Genomic DNA, 10,045 nt, shown 5'->3' on the forward strand with positions numbered 1-10,045 from the left:
CATTCTGAACACAGTAAAATGCTGCAATTTCAAGAATTATAACAAGGTTGAATATAGCTTGAAAAGCAGGCAGATGTCATGAGTGAAAAAACAGACACCCTAACAAAAGCAGCAAAAACACTCTGGAAGCCTCTCTCAGTCCAACAACCGAATTTTGATCCAAGGAGGTTAAATATAGGGCTGCCTGAAAATTTTCCACTGCATCTATTTTTGATGGGAAACGAGACTTTCAGCTAAACACTTTTTTGGTTGGATTGTTTGGGGGGTTTTGGAATGTCTAAATATGTGCTTCTGCAAAGTATACTTTTCTTACCAAAAAGCCAAACTTACCAACCAAAATATTTTTATTTAAAACATAAAATATTATTAAGAAATGCTACTGTAACATTTCATTGTATCTCCAGCTTACCTGCTTCATGTGGCAGATCTCTATCAACGAGACTGAGCATTTAAACAAGAATTCTGATGATAGATCACTTTGAGAGATTCCCTACTTCCAGCACTCCCTTCAAAGAGGAAAGATCATGGCATAGTGTCAAAGGTGGTAGGCAGCCTCAGCCTTGCAGAACAGGGCCAGCAGGCATTCAGGTTGTAATATCAGAGGAGGACTACAGTAACATTTTTCAAATCAAGAAGTTTTAGTTTTCAGATAAAACCTCTCAGTCCTCTAAATTCTGTCAAAGCATGTAGTGTTTCCTGGAAATTAAGACCAAAAAAAAAAAAAGAGAGAGAGAGAAAAGAAAAAAGCACTGTATTTTTTGTCAATAATTCGTGCAGGAAATTTCATGGGTCAAGCAAGGTCTTTCTTGCTCATTAACCTGCAGATTCAAAGCTAGCATCTGGACCCACGCATCTACAAATCAGAAAAACTTTAAGCAGCAGTAAAATGTTTCAACTTTTCCATTCCAGTTCTGTTAGCAGGACTGTTCAAAAGCCAAGGAGCTAAAGCCAAAATAAAACAAACAGGGCTCATTAGATGTGATAACTCAATGTATGAGCTCTAATTTATAAAAAACCAATCAGCCTACCTTACAAAAGCAAAGGATGAAGGTAAGATTCAGACAATGCCTACACTTACTAGGTAAAAAATCTGTAATATAAAAATGTGTATAGTAAAATTGGTGAAGTGGCAAGAAAATAAGATACTCCATTTATTATTCCCTTTCAGGGCCGTTTAATTCAGTGAATTAAACCAGAAGGAATAAATCTGATAAGACTAATACAATAAAAAAGTGAGAGTAACAGCTATCTCAATATGGCTCTTATCACCCCTTTGCTTGGAACTCCAAAATCTACTGGAAGAACTGAAAGCCTTTCATCTAAAACCAGGCCCTGATCAGACCAAGACAGAGAAACACTCAACTAATACCACCAGGGAAAATGTTACAACGAAATTTCTAGTATTTCTCTTCCCTTGCGGCTGCTTTCTGACATACAGTTGCATCCCCCCCACCTCAACAGCAAAATAAATGTATAAAGAAAATAAAGACAAGAAATCAATCAAGACTGCATCTTTTGTAACCCTTGTGAACCCACAAAAGTCAACTGCAAAAAATCTCTTACCAGTGGGGTACTACTTTCTTTCCCCTCACCGTACACACAGAGGACTATTCCTGCTGTCATTATGCCAACTAGGAACCAAGAAAATTCAAAGGAACTGGCAAAGGAATATCCTTATTTAAGAACTCAGTGGGTAAAATGAAAGGAAGAACATTTTGCTATTAAAGTGAAATTCCTTTCAACACTTTTCTTTTCAATCACACCATTATTTTACTAAAATAAAGATAGAGAAAGGTTTTTTAAGAGTTTCTGCTGAGACTAGGCACCAGAGAGCTCCCTGTACACAGTTCCAAACACCTGTCTAATGCTGATTCCCCTGCACAGAGTTAACATCTTTGACTGTCTGATGTCATAAAGTGAAAAGTGCTAACACAACTTGTCATTCTCAAGGCAAATTTATTCATCAAAATTAGTACAAGCCCGAGCCTGCTGTCCTTACTCATATTTAGAATCACTAATCATGTATGTTTTGTCCCAGCAAAATCAGCACAGCGAAGGATTAGTCAGGATCTAACTCTAGAGATAAAAAATTTGTTTAGAGTAAGAGAAATACAAAGAATAAATATTCTAAATGAGTGATGAAAGATACATTTGTTATTTCCACTTTAATTCTAGGTCAATAAGTAATTTCAGTAAGAATTCTTCAGCGTGATTTTTATCTTTCAATATTTTAAAAATTACTGTTGTGCATCCTTCAAAAGCTAGAATTGGAAATAGTGAAACTTGAAAAATGTCTACTTCAAACATATGCAAAACATTATTCCCTTAAATTATAGCATTACTGACTTATGAGGTGCAAAAAGTAGCATCGGAATTTATGAACAACTTCATATAATTCAAGAATTTAATGACACCTTTTCCTCTTCAAATTGGCTATACAAAGTTTTCTCATATGTGGGGTTTAGCCTTATCCATGTCTTTCAACACAAAGTGTCTTTTTTTCTTCAGTCCACTTCTTAGTCATAAGTGCATTTCTCATTTAATCTGCAGCACGTGAGAGGGCATACATGGAACCTAAGGTCTCCAGATAGCTTATGCAAAAGTTCATAGGTCAAAGTGGAGTACACTGCTTAATCTAGTCTCTGCACCAATCTAGATAGCCCAGACTGGCCTACTGCAGACAGGACATCCTTAGCTCAAAGCCTTTCATATCTACTTCTTTTGTGCCTTCTTCCACCAGGACAGGCTGGGATGGATTTCTTGCCAGGAGTCCCACAGCTCCTTGTGGTGTGGCAACTGAACCATCCCAACTCTGATTTACTGTAAACAAGAGAGAACCCTGCACTATCTTCTCTCTTGTGGCTCCTGCTTACACCCCGTCAGCATCAATACTCAGAGCTTGTAAGAGTTAAATGCACTACTCACCCATCTACTATCACTTAACCCAAACATAGATGCCACAAAGTTAAGTAAATCAAGTTAATAGATAGAGCCCCCCTTAATTCTTCCAGTAGATCTGACATCAAAGACCAGACAGCTGCATGCCATACCATCTTAAGGCCAGATGGTAGATATTATTTGGCAGCTGCCCACCCCAGATGGCCACATCTCAGACAGGTAAGCCAGGTGGATATTTACCAGAAGCTTTGCAGGGGTTTACACCCAGGTTGTTAAAACTGAGGCCTCCAAAACTGAAGACTGAACAAACTGAGTTCCCAATCCATGCTGGGAGTAACAACAGTGAATGTGCCATTTGAGCATTTACGAGCATTAATGAGATTTTGATGGAGCATGGAAAGAGAATCGCAAACATGACCACAGAAGTCACTGGTATGCCAGAGGTCTGGACATGCTTTCACTTTTAGAAGAGAATGGTGCATGTTTATACTCTCATCTTAAACCCTGGGACCTCTCCTTGCCAGCCAGAATTCACAAAACATTCCTGAGATTCAAGAATGAATTTACATCCTAATGTTCTGGCAGTTGCTAGAAAGTAAATTCATGTTTACTTGGATAATCAGATGAAGACAACACTACTCACTATGTCCATACATACCTATTATGGTTAGCAATTTAACTGCATGATATTTTTACATTTTTATTATTCTCCAAGTATAGTGACAATGATTCAACAGACTGTTTAACTAAGGACAATTTGTCTTCAAAAGTCACATGATTTATCACGTGTGAAACACCACACCATGAGGTACTACAGTTTGTAGCATGGCTGAATTATAAATACAACTTGCTAAATAATGGGGGAAAAAATAAAAAATTATATTAAGGAAAAAGCCCGATCATCAACTGTATAGTGTGGTAGAACATGGCTAAAGCCCTTCAATACAAGTTCATCTTTTATTGCCCTCAAACTAAACTGCTGTTCCCACTGACTTCTTACATTTATTCTGCTGCTCATGCTGCTTCTCTAGTGATGCTCATGCATCCAAAGCAGCCTCAGGAAGAAGTCTAATCATGGTCTGCTCCAATGTTCAGCAAAATATCCTCCAGCCACATTCAGGGCCGCAACCTGCAGCTTCACTGCTGGAGCAATCCTCAGACCACAGCAAGGCTCAATCATTTTGTCACTGTCCTTTATGGTAAAGGGACAGCAAAGTTCTCTTCCAGCAGTTTCTCCTCCTCCTCTATTTATCACCTACTCACTGCACTCCAGCAGTTGCTATTGCAGCAAATTGTATTCAGCCTATTTCCTTTTTGCCTGAGGTCTCTCTCTTACCTCACTGACCAACGGCAGCATCATGCTACTGTGCCCATCCATGATCAAATCTGACATCCCTGAAAAGGTGGAAGCAGTACCTTGCTCTTGTCTACAGAAAGTTCTCATGAATCACAATAAAAATACAGGTTGACTCAGAAGACGAGTGGCTTTTTTTTTTTTTGTGAAAGGAAAAATATCTATCAAACTATAAGATATATATGCACACTGCACTTTCCCATCCCTGTTTCTCATACTGTCTGCTTTGCAGACTTGCAGAAGTACAAATCAATTACTTCCTTCCCATACTTGGATGGCCCATCATGTTGTTCAGATCCTGACTGCACGTGGCTTGTCAGAGAAAAGGATGGATTGGAAAAAAACAGTTTCTCTTACTTTTTATTGGTACTTTTTTAGGGGAAAGCTGAACACAGCGAGATGCAACAACTCCTCAAAAAGTTCCACAGTTTCTAGTTTCATGGTGTTGTTCAATGTATTGTCCATTCAAAATCCCCCATGTCTTGTAGCTACCCAGCATTTGCGTAGACAGTCTCTGGATAAAGCTCTGTGGCCTGTGATAGGAAGGAGATCAGCCTAGACAGCCCTTCTGCGTTTAATCCATGAAATTACTGCCTTCAGTCAAGGCTTCATTTTAACAAGATTATTTGAACAATTTCCATGGACCAAGTTCTTCTTTTCAAACATTTTTATAAAAGCACCATTCAGTGACCTATCCATTGCAGACAATGCCACACTAAAATTTACTGGAGAACATTCAGTGGGAATTAAAAAGCAATTTTTAACCTTGTAAACTAAACATCTGTATTTCTACATTAACAAAATAGCATGTTAAACCCAAGATTTTACATGGAATTTTTATTTCCAGTTAAAAAAAAATCAAGAGTCAATTTACTTATTTTGAACTAAAATGCCCTGTAGTTACCATTACCTGGTTTGGTGGGATCCCCATAATCCCAAATGCACAGCCTCAAATGCACACAAAAATTAAGCTTACATTAGAGGGACCAGTGACAAACCTAAATGTTTGGATAAAAGAGGCATGAATATCTGTGGCAACAAAGACTTGTAGTGACAAGGACTAGTCACAAAGTGACTAGATTTGATAATAAGTCAATTCTGTAAGTTTGTAAAAAGTTGTAGCATCTGTAACACTCTTGCCAGCTTTATATTTCTGCATGATTTGATGACTGGACATCTGTTTTGAAATCCTTGGAATAAAAAAGTGCTCTAAAGTATTCTGTATTGCTATAGCAAAGCTCAGCTTTTCAGAAATACAGCAGCTGCTGTATTTTCTGGAATAAACAGACAAACCATTTTAAAGACTTGACCCTTGATTCCTTCATCGCAGGACTTCTAGGGACTTCAGGGAAGTCTCAGAGTATGAGGAACACACAATGGGCTGTGATTCCACAGTCTTGAGCTATCCAGGCTGCTTTTCACTCACATAAAGCAAAGCAGCCTCCTCACAGCTGTGCTGTTTTATATACCTGAAAGACAATTCTAAAAATTATCATGGTCTTACTAGGGAATTTGGATATGCAGTCGTTACTAAATTGCCATAAAGTTCCATATTACCGATTCTGTCATTACTGAACAGCTTCAAGACACACAGTATCTTTGTGCTGCATCTCTTTTCTCGCTTTAAGAAAACAAGAGCATATGAATGACAGTAAAAACGAAGCCAAGTGTACTGTAGAGAAACTTGGTATTCTCTTATTTCTAGGAGAGTTATAGTGTAATTCTAAACTGCAGCATTCAGCATGTCTCCTGAGCTTCCTCGCTGAAATATAGCAATGGAAATTTTACAGCATCTGTGTTGCTTTTGGAAGCCATCACCTCACATCTGCTGTCTCTGTAGTGTAGAGTTTAAGTTCAGCGTAAAAAGGTACTTTGTAATAGGCAACAGGAATCCTGACAAGAGCAGTAATTTACAGACTCGCTCGGCTCTCCTGACTAGACCTACTCAGTTTTAGATTCTACAGAGATTTTTTTAAATAAGGTACGCTTCGAACAGCCACCAGCAAAACAGTCACTTAAAAAATGAAGTATCGCGTCCAGGACTGGAGACTTTTTGAACCTCTGTCACTCCCTGAGACCTCTGCCAGACCTCTTCCTCACTGGGCATTGTTCGATCTCCTAACTCTTTTCAGTACGGTGTTAAATAAATGAGCACTAAAACAACCATTTGCTACTTTTGGAAAAGTTGATCAGAAACAGGACTCTGCGTGCAATAGTGGGGCCGGTTCCGAAGCGGAGGAACGCGGCCACGGCCCCTGAGCGCTTCCCTGTCCTGTCCGAGCTCGAGTGGGCGCCGGGTCGGGAGCGACGCTTTGGGAATCTCCGCCGGGATCACACCGCGGACACAGCGTTTATTGCCCCATTATCGCCCATTTCCTCCTAACGAGGTAATCCTCGCTTTCGCTCCAGAGCGGGCGCGAGCAGCCTGCTGGCTCAGCCAACAAACTCGGGATTGTTTCTTGTTTGGCCTCACGCGTCCCATTTCCTCCCGGCGTCCCGCACCGCCTCCCCCCCGGGGCAGGCTCCCTCCCCCCGGCCCCGCTTCTCGCGGTTTGACTCCCGGCGGATCACACAATCCCTGCCGCGTTCCCGCGGTTCCATCAGGGCGGCCGCAGCGGGAGCGCCCGCGTCAATTAACAAACAAACGCCCCGTCCCGGGAGCGCGACAACCCCCCGGGACGGCCCCGCCGCGCTTGGCCCGCGCCCGCCGCCGCCGCGCCCCTTAAGGTGGTCTGGCCACGGCGGGGCCGCCGGAACTCCCGCCCGGCCCTTTCCCTGCGGCGGGCGGGGGAAAGCGCCGAGTCCCCCCGGGGCCGCCCCACGGACCCCGGGAGCGCAGGGCGGCGGGGCGGGGGCGTCTGAGCGGACACCGATCAGCAGATGGCTGCGCCGCCGGGATGGCGGGTCATGCCGCTGTGGGCGGCTGCAGGCGGCTCCTCGGCGAGTCACCGCCGCAGCGCCGGGCTTGGCGCGGGAGCCGCGGCCGGGCCAGAACTGGCCTCCCGGGACTCCCCCTGGGCTGCGGGGCACTCTCCGGGTGCGGGCCCCGAGCGCGTCCCCCGCAGCTCTGCCGGGCTGTGCCCACGTCCCGCCCCGGCAGGGACCCGGCGGGAGCGTCCACCTGCCGCGGCTCCTCCGCGCATCCCACGGGGAGCTCCCGGCGCCGGCCCGTGGGCGCACACGGAGCGTCGGTGCCCATCCCGCTTGAGGAGCTACCCCGCCCGGCGAGCGCCCCCTGACCCGCGGCTCCTGCGCCTCGGGGGTCCCTATGTCACCGCTCGCTCGCTGCCCCCCGCGATGTGCAGGGCAGGGGCACCCAGCGCTGCGTTCGCACTGCACGTCTGTGCGCCCGTACCCGCAGCGATGCTTTTGGGCTGGAGGGGCGCGGACAGGTACGGGCTGAGGTGCCACCGGGCCCCCTCCCGGCCTCGCCGCGCTCCCACCTCCGCCACCAACACGTGCGACGGGCGGTGCAAAGGCAGCCTGAGCCCCGCGGGACAGGACAGCCGGGATGGGACAGGACAGCCGGGATGGGACAGCGCTGGCACGGGTGACGAACTCCCGCGGGTACCAGCGATGTGACAGAAAACCCCTCTCGAGGGAGCCCCGAGCGCCGCTTAAACTGCCGCACAGGGACCGTGACTTGGCGGGGAACCCTTACAGGGGCACAGAAGTCCCTTGCGCAGCCTGGGCCGGTGCCTGGCCGCCGCAGCCCGCGCACCGCGGTGCGGACCCGCACATCCCCGCACACACCGGCGCCCGGACCGCGCCGAACAACAGCCACGTCCCCCCGCGGCCGAGGGCACCGAACAGCGCCCACCAGCACCACGGTCCCGCGCCAACTCCACCTTAAGGAGCGCTGGGCCCCGCCCCCCATCGCCCGCCCGAGCGCGGCTGATTGGCGGCTGGGGCGCTGGGGGCGGGGCCAGGCGTCTCTCGCTATAAATATTCATGAGAGCGCGGCGGCCGGAGCGGCGCTGCCGGGGCCGGAGAGCGAGAACTTGCGGAGGCGCCGCCGCGCTCGACCCGCGGCTCAGGTGGCGCGACCGTAGCCGGGGCTCCGGCAGCCGGAGGAGGCGCAGGGCGAGCACCGCCCGGCTAGCACTCGCCCGCGAAGCCGAGCGCTCAGGCGAGCGGCAGAAGGAGCCGCTCCGGCCACCCCAGCCCTGCCACTGCCCGCCCGCACGGGGCGGTGGGAGCCCGGCGCCGCGGGGCGCACCGCCCGCTCCCCGGGACGCCTCAACCATCTTTGCCGTGCCGGGGCTGACGGCGAAACTTCTGCACCGCCGCCACCGCCCTGTGCCCGTCCGGCGCTGGAGTAGCGGCGAGAGGAGCGGCGGCACCCCCTGGGCACCCGGCCCCGCGAGGAGCGATGCGGCGGCGCCTGAGGGGCCTCCCGTGAGCGGATCCCCTTCCTCCGGCGCCGAGTGGGGGATCGCCGGCGGCTCCCGCTCACTGGGTGCCCGCGGGGCCGCTTCCCTGCTGGGCGACGGAGTCCCGCGGGGGCTGCGAGACCTCTTCACCTGCGAGCGGCACGGAGGGGGCCGCCCTGCGCCTCCCCGAGGGGTAGCCAGGGCCGGGGGGTGCTGTGGCGCCGCGCTCCCCGCGGCTGCTGAGCGGGACGGGAGAGGAGCCGGGGCCGCCGCCCCCGCGCCGCCGAGCATGGAGTGGAGTTACCTGTTGGAAATCACCTCGCTGCTCGCCGCCCTGTCCCTGCTGCAGCGCGCCGGCTGCGCCGCCGCCTCGGCCGCCGCCGCCGCGTCCTCCTCTTCCTCCTCGGCCAAGGAGCTGTCGTGCCAGGAGATCACCGTGCCCCTCTGCAAGGGCATCGGCTACAACTACACCTATATGCCCAACCAGTTCAACCACGACACGCAGGACGAGGCCGGGCTGGAAGTGCACCAGTTCTGGCCGCTGGTGGAAATCCAGTGCTCCAGCGACCTGCGCTTCTTCCTCTGCAGCATGTACACCCCCATCTGCCTGGAGGACTACAAGAAGCCGCTGCCGCCCTGCCGCAGCGTCTGCGAGCGGGCCAAGGCCGGCTGCGCCCCGCTCATGCGCCAGTACGGCTTCGCCTGGCCGGACAGGATGCGCTGCGACCGCCTCCCCGAGCAGGGCAGCCCGGACACGCTCTGCATGGACTACAACCGCACGGACCTCACCACGGCCGCCCCGCCGCCCGCCAAGCCCCCGCTCCGCGGCGCCAAGCCCGGCAGCCCCGCCAAGGCGCCTCCCGCCGCCGCCGCCCCGCCGGCCGAGGCCCCGCGCAAGCCGCGGCCGCCGCCGCCCTGCGAGCCGGGCTGCCAGTGCCGGGCGCCCATGGTGTCGGTGTCCAGCGAGCGGCACCCGCTCTACAACCGCGTCAAGACGGGGCAGATCGCCAACTGCGCCCTGCCGTGCCACAACCCCTATTTCAGCCCCGACGAGCGCGCCTTCACCGCCTTCTGGATCGGGCTCTGGTCCGTGCTCTGCTTCCTCTCCACCTTCGCCACCGTCTCCACCTTCCTCATCGACATGGAGCGCTTCAAGTACCCCGAGCGCCCCATCATCTTCCTGGCCGCCTGCTACCTCTTCGTCTCGCTGGGCTACCTGGTGCGGCTGGTGGCGGGGCACGAGAAGGTGGCGTGCAGCGGCGGGGCGGGCGCGGGCGGCGCGGGGGCCGGGGCTGCGGGGGCCGGCGGCGGCGCGGCGGCGGGGGCGGCGGCGGCGGGAGGGCGCGGCGCGGCGGGGGGGGGGGGCGGGGGGGGGGCGGGGGTGGGGGGGGGCGGGGGGGGGGCGGGGGTGGGGGGGGGC

The 10,045-nt window shown here is 51.5% G+C and overlaps 2 protein-coding genes and 1 long non-coding RNA gene across 4 annotated transcripts in view; 1 reads left to right on the plus strand and 2 right to left on the minus strand.

Moving 5' to 3' along the window:
- Positions 1–671, minus strand: part of LOC108499926 — a 37,126-nt gene extending 36,455 nt beyond the window's left edge. Inside the window, exon 1 of the long non-coding RNA XR_001875697.1 lies at positions 410–671. This is a non-coding gene — a long non-coding RNA (uncharacterized LOC108499926). The remainder of the gene's footprint in view (positions 1–409) is intronic.
- Positions 672–6,721: 6,050 nt separating this feature from the next.
- LOC108499890 (transcription initiation factor TFIID subunit 4-like) lies at positions 6,722–8,916 on the minus strand. The gene is made up of 2 exons (XM_017820187.1): positions 8,006–8,916; positions 6,722–7,874 (listed from the first exon to the last, which is right to left on the minus strand). Exons 1-2 carry the CDS (start codon positions 8,914–8,916, stop codon positions 6,722–6,724), a joined length of 2,064 nt encoding a protein of 687 aa, XP_017675676.1.
- The window catches only part of FZD8 (frizzled class receptor 8), a 2,918-nt gene continuing 1,787 nt past the window's right edge, over positions 8,915–10,045 (plus strand). Inside the window, exon 1 of one of the 2 annotated variants that reach the window (XM_017820296.1) lies at positions 8,915–10,006. In XM_017820296.1, the coding sequence (XP_017675785.1) occupies positions 8,915–10,006 (1,092 nt within the window). The remainder of the gene's footprint in view (positions 10,007–10,045) is intronic. The other variant, XM_017820297.1, reaches the window with a different exon arrangement.

This window comes from Lepidothrix coronata, unplaced genomic scaffold (genome assembly GCF_001604755.1).
Source record: "Lepidothrix coronata isolate B3197 unplaced genomic scaffold, Lepidothrix_coronata-1.0 Scaffold80, whole genome shotgun sequence".
Classification (NCBI taxonomy): Eukaryota; Metazoa; Chordata; class Aves; order Passeriformes; family Pipridae; genus Lepidothrix; species Lepidothrix coronata.

Bases quoted from the DNA above. Each gene is read 5' to 3' on its own strand.
- LOC108499890 (XM_017820187.1), bottom strand. From the start codon at position 8,916: ATGCTCGGCGGCGCGGGGGCGGCGGCCCCGGCTCCTCTCCCGTCCCGC. The intron at 7,875-8,005 runs GTGTGTGCGGGG...CCTGTGCGGCAG, and splicing joins TCGGCGCGGTCCGGGCGCCG to TTTAAGCGGCGCTCGGGGCT.